The 12,095-nt window shown below is 48.7% G+C and overlaps 1 protein-coding gene across 5 annotated transcripts in view; it reads left to right on the plus strand.

Moving 5' to 3' along the window:
• The window catches only part of HHAT (hedgehog acyltransferase), a 310,399-nt gene that overhangs the window by 132,376 nt on the left and 165,928 nt on the right, over window positions 1–12,095 (plus strand). For all 5 annotated transcript variants that reach the window (XM_062211312.1, XM_062211314.1, XM_062211315.1 and 2 more), the window contains one exon: window positions 3,800–3,950. In XM_062211312.1, the coding sequence (XP_062067296.1) occupies window positions 3,800–3,950 (151 nt within the window). The remainder of the gene's footprint in view (window positions 1–3,799; window positions 3,951–12,095) is intronic.

Below are 12,095 nucleotides of genomic sequence, written 5' to 3' on the forward strand. Positions count from 1 at the left end.
CACGGCTCACTAGGCTAATCCTCCACCTGTGGCACCGGCACCCCAGGTTCTAGTCCCATTTGGGGCACTGGTTCTGACCCGGTTGCTCCTCTTCCAGTCCAGCTCTCTGCTGTGGCCTGGGAGTGCAGTGGAGGATGGCCCAAGTGCTTGGGCCCTGCACCCGCATGGGAGTCCAGGAGGAAGCACCTGGCTCCTGGCTTCAGATCGGCACAGCGTGCCAGCTGAAGCAGCCATTTAGGGGGTGAACCAATGGAAGGAAGACCTTTGTCTCTGTCTCTGTCTCTCTCACTGTCTATAACTTGCCTGTCCAAAAAAAAAAAAAAAAGTAAAGGCATTACTTCCGACAGGAAGCAGTCCACTGTGCTGACCTGGAAGGTCCTGCTAATGGGGAAAAGATGCTTGTGAAGCCTCAAGTACCCAAGAGCTTGCCCAGGATGACCTCAACCATGGGTGGTCTCCCACAGGTCCTTTGACACTCTGCAGTTGGCCATGCTGAACATTTACACTCAGGAAGCGTTGTCGCCTTCATCAGCCACTTGGGCTCGTGTGCCACCCTTCCTGGCTTCTGGATTTTCCTCTGCAGACCCTGGTGATCCATATTGGACTACTTTAGGGTTCTGTTCATTGCCTTCTCAGCCAGTAGAACTGACCACCTCACCACTCAGAGAGGTCATGCCCTACCAATGCTTTTAGGATAGTATCGCACACAGGAGGGCACTTCAGAATGGCTGTGGAGACATGGAATTCAAAGATAAGTTTATTTCGATGTGAAGAATGTTTGAAATGCATGCATAGTTTTTTTAAAAATAATACTTGTTTTCATGAGCTTTTTAAAGACCCCTTGCACATCTCACTTTGTGATGAATGTGTGGTGTGTGTACATACATAAAACCTGTATGCACACACACATACTTGCATACACATACGTTGGCTTTCTTTTTTATTTTTTTCCAACATTTATTTCATAAATATAAATTTCCAAAGTACAACTTTTGGATTATAGTGGCTTTTCCCCCTATAACCTCCCTCCCACAACCATACCATCTCCCACTCCCTTTCCCATCCCATTCTTCATCAAGATTCATTTTCAATTATCTTTATTTATGGAAGATCAATTTAGTATATACTAAGTAAAGATTTCAACATACTGCACCCACACAGACACACAAAGTATAGAGTACTGTTTGAGTAGTAGTTTTACCGTTAATTCTCATAGTACAATACATTAAGGACAGAGATCCTACATGGGGAGTAGGTGCACAGTGACTCCCGTTGTTGTTTTAACAATTGACACTCTTGTTTATGGCATCAGTAATCACCCGAGACTCTGGTCATGAGCTGACAAGGCTATGGAAGCCTCTTGAGTTCACCAATTCTGATCTTACTTAGACAAGGCCATAGTCAAAGTGGAAGTTTTCTCCTCCCTTCAGGGAAAGGTACCTCCTTTGATGGCCCGTTCTTTCCACTGGGATCTCACTCAGATCTTTCATTTAGGTTTTTGTTTTGTTTTGTGTGTGGTATTTGTTTGTTTGTTTTTTGCCACAGAGTCTTGGCTTTCCATGCCTGAGAAACTCTCATGGGCTTTTTAGCCAGATGTTGGCTTTCTTGATGCCTACCAGTCTTATCTAAGATTGCTGAACATTCACACCCTGCCCTCCCAGCAGGTTTGACTGTAAGTTTGGTTTCCAAAGTCTGAAGCGCTTGTTTGTCTACTCCTGAATGAGACTAAGCCACAGCGGTTCCTGGGGTTTTCTTGCTGTAGGACACAGGGCTTTGACATTCGAACCATCACATGCCATTGCCAAGTTGTCAGTGTAGGAAATGGCTTTGTTTCTTCTGGCTCTTAGACATGCTCTTTCAAATTTCCTTTTAGAGACCCTTGTGTTGCATCAAAAAGATTGGCCTGTGATGTTGTCTGTTAGTATTTCTTTAAGACTTGGTCATTTCCTTCAGAATTTTCCAGAAGATGATCTGGTCAGTGGCACCGGCACCTGCTGCAGAATTTCCCTGTACAGTGGGGGAGTGGTCTCCAGTTTGGGTCAGCCTGCGACTGTGGTCAACGTGTCTCCTGGACTGTTTGTCCAGGTTGCCTTTGGCCTTCTTACAGGCACTGACTGCTCTTGCAGACTCACCTCACCGCCTCACCGTGCTGCCAAGGCCAGTGTGGATGGGCCCCACTCAGCATGGAGTCTGGACCTTCCACCCACCTACCCGCAGGGTGAAGAGGCTGCCAGCCAGGAACCCCAAGGAAGCTGGGAGTCAGCAGAGTGCCACAAGTCCCAGCTGCAGCCATGGCTCATGGGGACAGGCAGAAGCCTGTGGGGTGGCCATAGCCCCCTCTCAAGCCCTGTGTCACTCCCACTGCTCACTCCTTTCTTTCTTCCCACTGGGGTAAGGCTGCCCCAACAGTGGGCCTTCTCATGGGGTATTTTCGTTTGCTCATTTAAAAAAAAACTTTATTAGATAGCATTTTCATACCACACGATTCACCCATTTAAAGCATGCAGTTCAGTGAATCTTTGCATTATTTATAAATAACACAAGCATCATCATCTGTGGATTTTAGAACATTTTATCACTTAAAAGCCCTGGGCCAGCATTGTGGTGCAGTGGGTTGAGCCTCTGCCTGCTACGCCAGGTCCAACAGGAGAGCGCTGGTTCGAGTCCCGGCTGCTCAACTTCCCATCCAGCTGTCTGCTCTTGCGTCTGAGGAAAGCATCAGAAGTTGACCCAAGTGCTGGGATCCCTGCACCCATGAGGGAGACCAGATGGAGTTGTTCACTTCAGCCTGGCCCAGTCCTGACCATCGCAGTCATTTGGGGAGTGAATCAACAGATGGAAGATCTCTTCCTGTCTCTGTCACTCTGTCTTTCAAATAAAAACAAAATAAATCTTAAAAAAAAAGCCCAGTCCTTCACCATCCCTTCCCTCTGTGTCCTCTTGCCCTCCCACCCCTCCCTGCACTAAGCACTCCTGCTGCTCTTTCCGTCTGTGTGTGTTTCCCCGTGCTGACTCCATGTGGGTGGAATCACACTATGTATGAGCTTTTGTGACCGGCGACTTTCACTCCGCACCATGCTTTGGGGGTCACCTGTGCGCTAGCATGCGTTGATATTTCATTCCTCCTGGCAGTGGAATCGGGTTCCATTGTATGGATATATCCCTTGTGTTTATTCATCTGTTGGTTTGGGCTGGTTGCCATCTCATGCTGTTACGACTAATGCTGCTGGTTCCGTCTGGGCCGAGGTTTCTGTGTGGCCATGCTTTCATTTCTCTGGGGAACGTACCACAGTGGCATGCACAAAGGTTCTGTGGTCACCACGTGTACCCGCTTGAGGACTCGCCACACCATTTTCCAAAGCGGCTGCTCCATCATGCGTCCCTACCCGCTGTGTCTGGTGGTAGCGATTTCTCTGCATTTTCACCAACACTTGTTGATGTGACTGTTGGGCTCAAGCCATCCTCGTGGGCGTGAGCTGGTGGGGCTTATGAGGATTTGGAGAGGATTTTCCACTTCAAATCGTTGTAAAATACAGTGTATGCTTTTAGGCATTCTCTTTCCTAGTAACCTAACAAGCATGGCTGCTAGGAGGTCTTGTTTGCTCTCACAATGATAAAGGAGGTTTTACTAATTGTCAATCCAAAGGCTTTATGGATTAAAGCAACGTGGGGCACTGTTCTTACTGTGGGCAGTGAGCGGGAAGTAGGGTGGGTGGTGGAGCTCTGGGGGTGTCACCTCCCTCCCAGGGGACTGCTCAGCCTCTTCCGGGTGCCTCTCACGGGTGCCTTTGTCTTCCAGGGGGACTGGCGCTGGCCCACGTGCTCTTCTTCTACGTGAAGTACCTGGTCCTCTTTGGCGTTCCGGCTCTGCTCATGCGCCTGGATGGACTCGCGCCACCGCCCCTCCCTCGCTGTGTGAGCACCATGTTCAGCTTCACGGGCATGTGGAGGTCAGTCGCGGGCGCGGTGGGCTCCTGGTGGGGGGTCTGGTGGGAGGAGCTCTGTCTTGGTGGGCTTCACAGAGCTTGGCCGCCAGCCATCACAGCCCTGCACTCATCTGGACCTCTGAATTCTTCATCTGACGACAGAATGGCACAACAGGCTGACTGCACCTCTCAGAATTACCACCAGGCTATGGAAAGAGATGACACAGGACATTGCTTGCCAAGTCTGTGCAGCAGCGTATGCAGGGTTATGTGCAAAGTGGTTTCATACTAACTCAGGTGTGCTCCTGTATATTGATGGTTTTACTGCTTTCTACTCTCTTTGGAAATGACATCTGTATAGGTGAGATTGTGTGTTTAAAAATGTTGATTGAGGATAGTAGTGTAGGCCAGTGTGGTCACTAGTTCTTAGATCTGGGTCACTTTACTAAATCTAAGTTCCAGTTTTCTTATCTCTACTTCAATGGTAGTAATACCAGCTGTGCTAATATCTGTGCTAATAATACTAGTAATGGTGGTACCATCTCCATTGAGAACAGCTGGCACATGGCAGACTTGATGAATGTTAGCTCTTACCTTACGTACTCCTATGCTCAGTGCACATGGACAAATATTCTTTTTCTTGGTTTTGTTACTATTCTTGATTTTGTCCCATATACTTATAATTGGCCTGGAATCCTTGTTTCAAAAGATTCCTCAGCCCCCTTCCACTCCCCACCCTTCCTGATTGTTTGCAGGTGGACTAGTGTTCTGGTGTGTGACAAGTGGCAGGCCTGCTCTTGTAGCTGTAGCCCTAATGTAAGAGACTTAGGGCTGGCACTGGCACAGCAATGGAGCTTAGTGCCTGCTGGAATTTTGCTTTCTAGGAACAAGTTGAGTATGCCTAATCTGAAAGTCTAAAATCTGAATTGAAAGCTTCAAAAATATTTATTTTTCTCTACTTAAAGTAGAAATGGAGGGAGGGAGGAAAGAGAGATATCAATCTTCCATCTGTTGGTTCACTTTCCAAGTACACACAGCATCCAGGGCTTGGCCAGGCTGATGGAACCAGGAACTCCATCCAGATCTCCCATGTGGGTAGCAGAAAAACCCAGTTACTTGGGCCATCTTCTGCTGCCTCCTGGCTGCATTAGCAGGAAGATGGTTCAGAAGTACGGTGCCCAGGCACCCTGATATGGGCACAGGCGTCCCAAGTGAGGTTTAACCTGCTGTGCCGCGAGGCCCACCCTTGACATTTTTGAGTTCAAAAGTGATACAGCTTCAGGGATTTTTCAGATTTCGGAACATGACAGATGCTGGATTTTCAGATTAGGAATGCTCACCCAGTAAGGTCTGTGCCAATATTCCCAAGTCTGGAAACGCCCAAATCCGAGACACTGCCGATCTCAAGTGTTTTAGAGAAGGGATACTCGGCGTCTCATATGTTTTAGAGGACAGATACTCGCCCATCCCCCATATGCCTCCTGCTAGGCCTGCCCTGCTCAGAATCGTGTAATCATTTGGCTCATTCAGGCTTATATCTCATCCCTGGAGCTAGAAGATCCACGACATAGGTAGGGGAAGAGTTCAGAGAATATTGTTCTGCTTAACGTAGCTATTCAGAAGCAGGTGGGTAGCATTCAACATCCTGGTTTTTCCTGGTAACTTATTTTAGAAGATGAATTCATCTAAGGCTCTCTATCTTGTATCTGCTTTGCTTCTTGGGGTTAGACATTTCAAAAGGTTATTGCAGGGAACACCAAGTAATTGCTTAGATTTGTCCTTAATTTCTTGATCGGATATCATGAGTTGCCCTGTTCGAATGGCAAGCTTGGAAAATGCTAGCAAAGGAGCTCCATCTAACTAGAAGGCTGGGAGCACTTCATATTTAACTCTGTCAACATTTGACCTTCTAATAAATGTAATTTTTCTGAATTAATGGATCAGGAGCCAGCATGATATGGGGCATGTCACAAGGCTTTGTGAACTAGTATGGTTCCTCTGCCACCACCATGTGGATACTCTTGCTAATGGATTTCTTGGGAAGCACATATTCCTAACTGGATTCTGTAGTATTAGTTGGCTTAGTGGAAAACTATAACTCCCAGGCAAGCATGTTAGGTTGGCTTCAGGCTCCTGGCTCCTTTTCCATTATACCAGCCCATTGGCTGTCACAAGAAGCAGTTTATTTTTATTTTTTAAATGATTTATTTATTTTTTGTTTGAAAGAGTGACAGAAAAGAGAAATCTTCCATCTGCTGGTTCATCCCCCAGACCGCTGCAATGGACTGAGCTGGGCCAGGCTGAAGCCAGGAACCAGGAGCTTCTTCCAGGTCTCCCACATGGGTGGCAGGGGCCCAAGCCCCTGGGCCATCTTCCACTGCTTTTCCCAAGCCAGTACCAGGGAGCTGGATAAGAAGTGGAGCATCATGAAGTGGTGCCTTATGGGATGTCAGTATGACAGGCAGTGGCTTTACCCACTGAACCATAATGCTGGCCCCAGAAGCCATTCAGATAGTTGGCTGCATTTCACACTCAGAGTGGTCATCTTTATTTTAATTAGTGTTTAGTCCAAGAAGACCCTTAGTTCTACATAAACCACAGGTGGAGAGCTCATGTCTGCCAGGTTCCGGGTTGTTGAAATGCTGTCTTTTCCCTTCCAGTTAGTTTTAAGACAGATGTGAGTATGAGTGTAACAATGAAAGCTACTTCGAGGAAGAAGCGCTGGGATGGCCTCTTGGAATGACGTGGTTTCAAAGGGAGGCACTTGCCTGGGCTCGTGCTAAAATAATGGAAGCATCTTTCCGGGGAGTGACCTGTCTTGACTTTTCCAGCATGCATGGGTGTAGGTTTTCCACTGCATATTTGTTTTGTCCAAGCTTCTTGATGGGTTTACTAGTTTTCTGTTTATGCTTAGAAGCACTGGGGTCTTTGTACACCGTTGGTGGAATGAGAAGGTCATGCCAAGATGGCTGCTGGCAAGTGAGCGTCAGTTACTCAGGAATGGATTCGGAAACCACATGGCAATGGAGCCTGCCTGGCAACAGGCTGTGATTGGTTAGGGCATAAACTGCCCCTTGACTGGATTGGCTGCCTCGGCTATATAAGCTGCTGTACCAACTGAAATAAACAAGTCTGACCCGCTTTCACCCGACTCCCTCCTGGGGTCTGTGTGTTGACTCTGCGCCTCTTGCCCTCACTGTGCTCCTCCTCTCAGAACGAATCCACAACTCACAGTGGACCATTCCATGTCAAGTAGTTGAACTTAGGAATGGAGATGAACTCTTTCTGCGTGACAGTCCACCCTGTAAGGCTTGGAAGCAGGTTTTAATTGGAAAAGGAATACGAATTGTGTCTCCCCTCTGCACGCTTTGTAGATGCTCCTTTGTTCCTAGCAGGAGTTTCTCCATGCTTCGTGTTCCATATCCGGTGCGTAGCCCTGACGGGGGTCAAGTCCCCATTCTCTAACCTCTCATTTGGAGAATGCGTGTGAAGGGAAAGTAAGTTTTGACTGTGATATTTCTGTCAACAGATGACTTTATGTTAATATTGCTTAGCCGTTTCTTGATGTCTTGCCACAGACAGGGAATAATTCCCTCTTTCTGGATTTGGGTTGGAGAGGAATTTAGTCCTGATCAGCTGGGAAAGTGCTGATGCAAATTATTCTGCTGGGCCATGGCAGCCATTTGTGCAGTGACACAAAGCACTAGGTGCACAGAGGCAGAGGGGAGAGATTTAGAAACAATCCCAGAAGTTTGCGCAGTGACTCCTTGAACTTCTAGGAAATCCACACAGAGTGAGGGTTAGAACTGATGGTGACAGATGAGGTGTTTTTTGTTTTTGTTTTTGTTTTTGTTTGACAGGCAGAGTGGACAGTGAGAGAGAGAGACAGAGAGAAAGGTCTTCCTTTACTGTTGGTTCACCCTCCAATGGCCGCCGCGCCTGGCACACTGCTGCCGGCGCACCGCACTGATCCGAAGCCAGGAGCCAGGTGCTTCTCCTGGTCTCCCATGGGGTGCAGGTCTCCCATGGGCTCAAGCACTTGGGCCATCCTCACTGCCTTCTCGGGCCACAGCAGAGAGCTGGCCTGGAAGAGGGGCAACCGGGACAGAATCCGGTGCCCCGACCAGAACTAGAACCCGGTGTGCCGGCGCCGCAAGGCGGAGGATTAGCCTGTTGAGCCACGGCGCTGGCCGACAGATGAGTTTTTAACCCACTGTGTTAAGACACCTTCTGCTCCTGAACACCTTACTGACGGTTCCATAGTTTGGTCCGTTTAGCACTGAGAGAAGCCTTGAAGCCAGCAGCCTGCTCTGTATCAGAGGCATCTGAGCTGTACTTCGTAAAACAGATGAAATCATCCATCAGTAGAGAGATAATCTTCCCTGAGATGATATTCCAAATTGACCATGAACAATTGCTCTTCAACCACATGGCTCAAACCTGAGAGTTAGAACCCAATAGATTTGCTCATTCTTTCCCCTCCCAGCTCTTCCTTTTATGATTCCTCCTCAGGTATTTACAGGCATAACAAAACCCTAAGGAGCATGTGTATTCCCACTTGCAGGATTTTCCTGTGGTCGTGTGGACCTGAGAAATTGAGAATGTTCTGCTTAATTTTTAGGTTTCGTGTTTTAATTTAGATGAGCTGAGAACTGTAATGAGCATCTTTTGCCAAGAGTCATTAAAGATGACATTGCATGTCCGAGGTTCCAAATTAGCAATCTGATCATGTTCCCCTGATTTGATTTCTAGCTCTGGAAGCAAAGTGATAGAATTTCTTATGGTGGCTGGTGAGTTATGGGTCAATTTCAATTATCTCAGGAATCTTGCACAGCTTGCCCTCTGCATTTCTTGAATTATGATGTTCTCAGGTCTTCACAGGCAAACTCATGCATCATTGCTTATCCCAAAGGGATCTTGGTGCTGTTGGTGGTTGCTAGACCTTAATGTATGGAGTATCGTTAGGCTGGGGATGGCAAGGAGCCTGAGCTGCTGCTTTTAGTGGGCTGTTAGGTCAATAGAAGAATTCAAATCCCAAGGTGGAGCATTGGTCAGGCATTTGGTAGATGATCGAACCTGCATTGTATACTACTGGCTTAGCACTGGTCCTGTCTGACTCACGTTTAACCCCCAGTCGTAGAGCCAGCTGGGAGGCATGGAGTTGGTGATAGATGCACTGTATCTACCAACATCGTCAGGGGAAAGTGAAGAGAAGATGAAAACAAAGGAGAAAAGGCGAGCAGGTGCTGTTACTAAAAGCTGACATTTTGGGAAGCAGCTTTATGACAGTGTGTTGCTTGCTAGTGGTGTGACTTTGGGAAAATAAGCTCTCTGAGCCCATCTTTCCATCTCCAGGATGGGGGTAGTTATAGAGCTTGCCTCACAGGAAGGATGTGAAGATTGGTGGAGCTTGATGTAGAGTGGATCCCCCAACAGTAGGTGCTTCTTATTCTGTGTGGGTTGTGTGTGGGGGGTGGGAAGGCGGCTTGGAAATCTGAGAGGTCTGCCCACTGATGGGCTGAGTTGGGACCTCAGGGGATACCGATGAGACTGAGGAGGGACAGGCTCTAGTCCAGCTCTGTGCCAGAGATGCCATTGAGGGATGGGGACTGTGTTGGAAAGGCCACAGGCGCTACCCTCCAGTCACTTTGTCTCCACTTCCTCGCTTCTTGGCTGAAGACTTGGGGCAGCCTTGTCCCCAGAAGGATGTCTGTGTTCCCTCCACTTCTGAGTTGGTCTTAGCTTAACCACGTTGAATGGGGTTGACCACAGGTATCGCAGTGCTGAGTACTCTCACCCTCATGGCCCATGGAACTGGGCAGGTTGTTAACCTCTGCGTGCTCAGTTTTCTGAGGCATTGAGTGGAGCAGGCCTCAAGATCATGTCCTAAAGCACTGAGGGCAGGTGCTGTGCTTTGGCTGTGTTTTGTCCCCCAGAGGTTCATGTGCTTGAAGCTTGGTCCCCAGCATGCGTTATTGAAGTGGTGGAAACTTTCAGAGATGGAGCCTAGTGGAAGGTGATGAGGTCACTGGGGGCGCTGTCCTTGTAAAGGATCAGTGTTCTCTTGGGACCCTGATCAGTTCCCATGAGAGTGGACTCTTACAAGAAGAGTGAGCCCAGCCCCCCCTGAGGCTCTGTGGCGTCACATCTCACAATATGATCACTCCCTCTGGTGCATTCTAATATCCTCTGCCTTGTGATGTAGCCAGAAGGCCCTCACCCGAGACCAGCAGTTGCTGTTGCCATGTTCTTGAACCTCCTGCACTGTAAGCTAAGTAAACCTCTTTGCACTCAGCTTCAGGTTTATTGTAGCAACAGAAAATGAACGAATACAACAGGGCAGGCACCCAGAATTAACTAGTAATCACAATTACTGATGTGGGGGGAAAACTTATACCATTTCTTTGTTTTTAATTTCCTAGAAGAAAAGTCTTATAGCTTGAGTGATTGAAGGAAGGAGTGGTAGGGAGTAGGTGACAGGTGTGGCAGGTGTGGATTTCAAAATGGAAGCATGGGAGTCCCCAGAATCTTCACGGTTACTAAGTAATGAGGCCCTGCATGCAGTTTCCAGCTCATAGACATTTGTTTTGCCTCACATTTTTGGGTCCTGTCTTGGTCAGCCCTTCTCTCTCATGATCCCATCTTGGCAGACTCAGAACATTTTCCTTCTCCTGACATTTATGTTTTAAAATCCCCTTCCTTCTGTCCCCAGGCATCTACCACCATAGATCACAGAGAGAGGAAATAGCGAGAGGAGGCAACTTTTGTGAACAATTGTGATGTCTCACTTCCTGGATTTATTTTCTCCCTGGGAGGAAGACTTCAGTTTCTATGCCACTGAGAAGGTCTTAGATGGAAAGCTTTCAGGCTAAGAAATAGTCTGAAGCAGGAAGCACCAGGGCTTCTGGAGGCGTTGGTCCTCTGTCAACAGAGCAGTGTTTGAGAGCGCAGCTCTGAAGCCAGAATGCCTGGGTCTGAATCCTGGCTCCACTGCTTATTAGCTGGTAACCTCTCTCTGGCTGAGTTTCCCTCTCTGTGAATGGAGATACTGTAATGGAGCCCATTCATATGAAGCACCCCACGCCTTTCATGCCAACAGTCATGCTTGCTCACGCCTGCCAGACTGTAAGGTCTCTGCGGGCAGCAATAGTATTGGTCTTATCTAACAGTGTATCCCAGCACCCTCCCCAGTAAATCCCAGCACCCTCCCCAATGTATCCCAGCATCCTCCCCAGTGTATCCCAGCACCCTCCCCAGTGTGTCCCAGCACCCTCCCCAGTGTGTCCCAGCACCCTCCCCAGTGTGTCCCAGCACCCTCCCCAGTGTACCCCAGCATCCTCCCCAGTGTATCCCAGCACCCTCCCCAGTGTGTCCCAGCACCCTCCCCAGTGTGTCCCAGCACCCTCTCAGTGTGTCCCAGCACCCTCCCCAGTGTGTCCCAGCATCCTCCTCAGTGTATCCCAGCATCCTCCTCAGTGTATCCCAGCACCCTCCCCAGTGTATCCCAGCACCCTCCCCAATGTATCCCAGCACCCTCCCCAGTGTGTCCCAGCACCCTCCCCAGTGTACCCCAGCACCCTCCCCAGTGTGTCCCAGCACCCTCCCCAGTGTACCCCAGCATCCTCCCCAGTGTATCCCAGCACCCTCCCCAGTGTGTCCCAGCACCCTCCCCAGTGTGTTCCAGCACCCTCCCCAGTGTATCCCAGCACCCTCCCCAATGTATCCCAGCACCCTCCCCAGTGTGTCCCAGCACCTCTCTAGCTTATCCCAGCACCCTTCCCAGTGTGTCCCAGCACCCTCCTCAGTGTGTCCCAGCACCCTCCCCAATGTATCCCAGCACCCTCCCCAGTGTATTGTAACATTGTCCTTACTGTATCCTAGCATCCCTCGGTGTATGCTAGCATTCTTCTTGGTATATCCCAGCATCCTCTCAGTGTTGACACTCCACCCTCTGTCTCCCCGTTTTTCTCCTTGAGTGTTAGGATGTGTGTGTGCCACCATAATCTGTCTGCCTGCAGTTTTCTTGAGAATGAAATTGCCTTGTCGGTATCTAGAATGAGGCATGAATGCCTTCCTCATCTGTGTGGTGTTGTTATTGTATCAGACATCATGCCAACTCTTAAATTTTGGAGGAGGAAGAAAGTTACGAACTTAAAGGAGGAAAAGGGG

The sequence above is a fragment of the Lepus europaeus genome, chromosome 14 (assembly GCF_033115175.1).
Source record: "Lepus europaeus isolate LE1 chromosome 14, mLepTim1.pri, whole genome shotgun sequence".
NCBI lineage: Eukaryota > Metazoa > Chordata > Mammalia > Lagomorpha > Leporidae > Lepus > Lepus europaeus.